General features: G+C 36.1%; 1 protein-coding gene across 1 annotated transcript in view; it reads left to right on the top strand.

The window, feature by feature from the left end:
* LOC308081788 (low-density lipoprotein receptor-related protein 1-like) overlaps positions 1 to 6,000 on the top strand; it is a 285,687-nt gene that overhangs the window by 112,987 nt on the left and 166,700 nt on the right. Inside the window, exon 8 of the mRNA XM_080423412.1 lies at positions 1,013 to 1,235. Coding sequence (XP_080279538.1) covers positions 1,013 to 1,235 — 223 coding nt within the window. The remainder of the gene's footprint in view (positions 1 to 1,012; positions 1,236 to 6,000) is intronic.

Below are 6,000 nucleotides of genomic sequence, written 5' to 3'. Positions count from 1 at the left end.
ATTGAATACTTTATTGACAAGATTAATAACATTACAGGGAGTACAGTCAAAAGTTATGCTAAAAGGATAACACAAAAAGCCCTAGGGGCTTGTTACCATCGTGGTCCATGGTACTCAATTCATCAGTAATAATATACAAGACAATATAATACAAAACCTATTGGGATAAAGCACAGTAGAATCATGTGGTATATTTACAGAGAAAAGAGAGGATTATAGCAACATACTGTTTGAATTTAGAAAACATTTTGATATGTATTTGGCCACGGACCCCCACCTCAAAATGTTTTATTCCAGGGATCCCCACCAGAAGCAAAGATTTGAGTTACAAATATATATTCAAAGATTTGCACACAAGATTTTTCAAAAATAGCAGATATACAAGCTCACAGCTTGTAGGAGCTTGTATATCTGCTAAGAAAGAAAGAAATCTAAAATGACACAGATGTGTTCCCGGATTGAATGGGTTGATACACACCATCACAATCATTTTAACCACTTGATCCATATTGCATACGTTGACTATTCAAAAATAGCAGATCTACAAGCTCATGTCCAAGGGGTTTATCTATTATGTCCACTGGTTTTAACCCAATAAGACCTGAAGCCGATTCTACAAATGTCTTCTAAATCCCAACAGTTTTCTGATAAAATGTACGTTTCTATGTCAGTGGTGCTCAATTTTTTTCATGTCAAGGACCTATATGAATTTGGCCACGGACCCCCATCTCAAAATATTTTGTTCCAGGGACCCCCCAGAAGATTTGAGTTAAAAAAAATTCGCTTTGAAAGAATATATTTAAGGATTTGCACATAATTTCAATTTTTTTCAAAAATAGCAGATCTACAAGCTCGTAGCACGGCACTCGGTGCCGCGCTATGAGCTTTTATATCTGCTATTTTTGAATAGCCAAAGTGTAAAATAATGCTTTTTAGCTCAAATCAAAAAGTGACACAGATGTGTTCCAGGTCTCAATGTATTAACCAGCCTGTTGTCCTCTGCGTCCAACAGGAAGGTGTTCTTCACGGACTACGGCCAGATCCCCAAGGTGGAGCGCTGCGACATGGACGGTCAGAACCGCACCAAGCTGGTGGACAGCAAGATCGTGTTCCCGCACGGCATCACACTGGACCTGGTCAACAGGCTGGTGTACTGGGCCGACGCCTACCTGGACTACATCGAGGTGGTGGACTACGAGGGCAAGAACCGGCACACCATCATCCAGGGTCTGCTGGTGAGGACCACCCCCCACCCCCACCCCCACCCCCACCACACCACATCCTCAGTACAACACATGAACGCTGTCCAACCAGTGTTGATTTTGACAGCAAATTTTGATTTAGTTTTAGTCATAGTCTTTTGAATATAATTCCATTTAGCTTTAGTCATATTTTAGTCATCTGAAATGTTTTACTTTGCGTCAAATTCCGTCGACTAAATATCATAAGATTATAGTCGACTAAATCTACAGTTGATTTAGTCGACTAAAATGTATTGTGGCGGTACCTTGATGGCGTCGTAATGGCTGATTTTACACTTGGTTGCACTCTGAAAATAGCCGATCTACAAGCTCACAACGTGTCACAGCGCGACGCGTTGTGAGCTTGTAGATCTGCTATTTTCAGCATGCAACACCCGAGCACAACCAAACATAAAATGACTTGTCTTTTAGTTCTACTAGTCCCTCACTGACCTTTTAATTTAGTTTATATTTTTTGACAAAATTGACAATATATTTAGTCTTAGTTTTAGTTATCATAGCTTAGTTTTTATTTAGTTTTTATCTAGTTTTCGTCAGTGAAAAAAGGTAGTCGACGAACATTCTTCGTCATAGTTTTAGTCGACGAAATCAACACTGAGTCCAACAAGTCACACACACTGACACACGGACGCACTGGGTACCCGTTAGGTGGCGTAACGGTACATTTCAACGGCGACACGACACACAGCACAATACATGGTTGGCGATACGATACATGGACGATATTGGTTCATATTCATGGTGATACGATTAGGGATGGGCAATATTATCGATATGGCGATATATCGCGATATTTTATTTCCCGATACTGTATCGCGATACTCCATACAGTGTCAATTACAATTGGACCAATGGGACATGAACCCACACAACCAAAAAAATAGCCACATTTTTTTATTTGTTTTAAAGTACTGTAAGTTCTGGGTTCCTTGAACTCAGGCTTAGTACTACCTGTGTGAGCACAGGGTCCACACGAGGTTCTGAGAAGCTTCAATATCCCAAACCCAACAGCCTATGGAAACAAATCCAGACGCCATGAAATACTTTTTAACGGTTCGTTTAGTTCTCGTAAGTGGAAAAAAAAGAGCCATTTGAGGAGATGGGAGTGAGAATAATAATGTTGACCAGTAAAGAGACCACCACCACCACACATTCCCAACACCACCCCTCCTCCAAGCAGAACCACAAAATAAGGCTTTTTCTCTTCATCTTAGAATAACGTTCCAGTCTAATGATGTTGTGGTTTGTAAAGGTCGGCTGCATTACTGTGTATATAGTATCTAATAGGGCATAGCAGTGGCGGCCATTTTCTGGTTCCACTCCAAAATAGCGTTTTTCCCATTGACATTTCCAAAAATATTTATATCAATTCATTTAAGCCTAGAATCAAGCCATCCAGGGTCCTGGTGAATCATCACCATAAAACGTTTTTTTCTGTGATTTATTTATTTATTTTATATTTAATGATATGATATACTATATTTAATAAATACCCTTTGTTTTACCATTTTTTTTTTACAGAATCTAATGGTGATGATTCACCAGGACCCTGGATGGCTTGATTCTAGGCTTAAAATAATTGCTATAAATATTTTTGGAAATGTCAATGGGAAAAATGCATTGACTATTTTGGAGTGGAACCAGAAAATGGCCGCCACTGCTATGCCCTATAGATCGTCGCTGTTGGCGGTGGAAACCTCTATGTACCAAAAAAAACTGTCAAATTCAAAGGTAGCTGATCTACAAGCTCGAAACGCGGCTTGTAGATCTGCTACTTTTGATGCCTTTTGTGTGACGATGCAGTATGATCGAGTACTGTAGGGGGGGCGTTAATTTAAGTGAAAGTAGCACCAATACCACAATATAAAAATACTCGGTAGCACTTTACAATAATGACCCGTTATAAAGCATTTATAAACGTTTATAAGCAGTTTGTAGACTATTAACAAATCATTAACAACCTATTTGCTGACATTTGTAAATGATTACTAAAATGTTTACAACTATGGTTACAAATAATTTATAATGTATTAGTAAGTAGTAAACTATTCATTAATGAGCCATTTATATACATCCGTAAATGATTATTAAATCATTTGTAATGACCCATTAAAAAGCATTTATAAACGTTTATAAGCAGTTTGTAGACTATTAACAAATCATTAACAACCTGTTTGTTGACATTTGTAAATGATTACTAAAGCCTTTATAACTACGTTTACAAATCATTTATAAGGTATTAGTAAGTAGTAGAACTATTCATGAATAAGCCATGTATAATACTGTAGATAAAGAACTAATCATAGACAAACTATTTATATACATTGGTTAATGATTATTAAATAATTTATAATAACATTGTAGAACATTTAAGAATCATTTAACCATTATTTAAAACACATTAAAACATTATTTATACTCGAGTTTGTTCATCAATACATTATGTCATTTACATTGTATGAAATCATTTGTAAATGATTTATAAAGTGGTATAAATTGAGTTTTTTCGTGGTTTATAGGACATCTCTTTAAACACGTATTAAGACTTCATAAATCATGTGTTAAATCTTTGTTCTAGCCCAAGGCATGAACAACAAATCATTTCTAAGCAATTATTACATATTTTCTAAATATACAAATTAAACATTAAAAATGATCTGCAAATCATTATTTCCACATGATCAATTTTACTTGTCGGTAATTTGGGAAATGTGTTTGTTCATGTTTAACATAATTATGCTTTGTAAAACATTCCTAAAATATCTATAAATCCTTAGTACATGTTATTATGTGCCCTATAGTAAAGTGAAGACAGTTCATCATTTACAACTGTCTGTTAAGAATGATCTTTCATGTTAAGCAAATTATTCGTAAGACATTCGTAAAGAGTATGTAAACCATTTGCAGACGTTATCATGTGCCCTATAGTAAAGTGAAGACATTTCAGCATTTACGACTGTCTGTTAATGTGGACTTTCTCCTTACCTGTTGCAAACTACCTGGCTTTCATGAGTGCAGACACCAAACAATTACAATAATTATCTTTCATGTCAAGCAAATTATTCGTAAGACATTCGTAAAGAGTATATAAACCATTTGCAGACGTTATCATGTGCCTTATAGTAAAGTGAAGACTATGCATTATTATTTCATGTTTAACAATGATTAGTAAAACATGTGACATCAAAAAGTGGCAGAAGTAACGTTACAGAGTATAACAGTATAAAACAATGTATTAAGATATAAAATGTAACAACTTTTGGACACAGCACACACACTGACATTTAAATAAAGAAATTCATCACAACAGAATCACAGAGTAGCAGCTTGGAGCCTCTGCAGTCACCACCTCTCAGTGCAAGTTAGCTTTAGCTGCTAAGCATGGAGGACATTACTACACATCAAAACAAACATTGTGGAGACAAATGGCCACCATCAAAATACCCCCTGGTCATAATGCTACTTCATAATGCTACTTCACAAGAGATGATAATGGTGATGGCGGCGATGATGATGTCTTCTCGGTTTATGTTTGTTTATTTTATCTTTGTTTTAAGACAAATTATTTCCTAATCATTAACCAATGTATATAAATAGTTTGTCTATGATTAGTTCTTTATCTACAAATAGCTTGTATATATTATACAACATCAGATACAAATGATTTAATAATCATTTACAGATGTATAATGACTTATTCGTGAATAGTTTACTACTTACTAATAACTTATAAATGATTTGTAACCATAGTTATAAAGGTTTTAGTAATCATTTACGAATGTCAACGAACAGGTTGTTAATGATTTGTTAATATTCTACAAACTGCTTATAAACATTTATAAATGCTTTATAACGGGTCATTATTGTAAAGTGCAACCAAATACTCTGTACTCTGTGTTCAAAATGTTACTTGAGTAAAAGTACGAAAGTATTGATATCATATAATATGTACGAAAAGTAAAAGTACTAACATGTTTGAAAAAAAGTTGTGAGCTTGTAGATCTGCTATTTTCAAATAGCCTGGGTATAAAACAGGGCTAAAGTGGTTAATGTATGTTTTATAATGTAATAATGTATATCTACAAATTAACTAGTAACTGAAGTTTTCAAATAATTGTAGTGGAGTAAAAAGTACAATATTTGCCTCTGAGATGTAGTGGAGTAGAAGTAAAAGTACAGAAAATTGGAAATACTCCGGTAAAGTAAAACAATCCTCAAACGTGTACTTAAGTACAGTACTTGAGTAAATGTACTTAGTTACTTTACACCACTGTTAATAATTTACATATGGAGATAAGAGGTTTCTGTGCCGACAGCTACGATATCTCATACGGTAGGACCCCCCCACCCCCCACACACACACACACAGAGACCTTAAGACAGACTGCCCTCCCCTGCTGTTGGTAATATAAGATTGGGCCCATGCAGGAGGAGATATATTTGCGGGGGAAGTAGCGGTTGGACATTTTGCCTTTTAATTAGCGCCGCTGATTAATAGCGCTTGACGCTGAGGCTAGCTGGATGTTGCAGGGCCGGATGGAGCGTAGCGCCTTCAGACACGTCAGCGTGGCTTTTAACCACCACTGTCCATGGAGGACGAGTAATGGCCCTCATTTAGACTCACCGGCTCTAAGGGCTCAAAGACCCCCCCCCCTCTTTCTCTTTAGCATTGTGTGTGCAGTGCAGGATTAACTCTTTAAGACCGGGAACGCATCTGTGTGTCATTTTTAGATTTTGT

Source organism: Gymnoscopelus braueri (assembly GCF_963280865.1).
Source record: "Gymnoscopelus braueri genome assembly, chromosome: 3".
In the NCBI taxonomy this organism is placed as follows: Eukaryota; Metazoa; Chordata; class Actinopteri; order Myctophiformes; family Myctophidae; genus Gymnoscopelus; species Gymnoscopelus braueri.
Note: the sequence above shows the minus strand (reverse complement) of the source record. Positions and strands in the feature narration are given on the sequence as shown.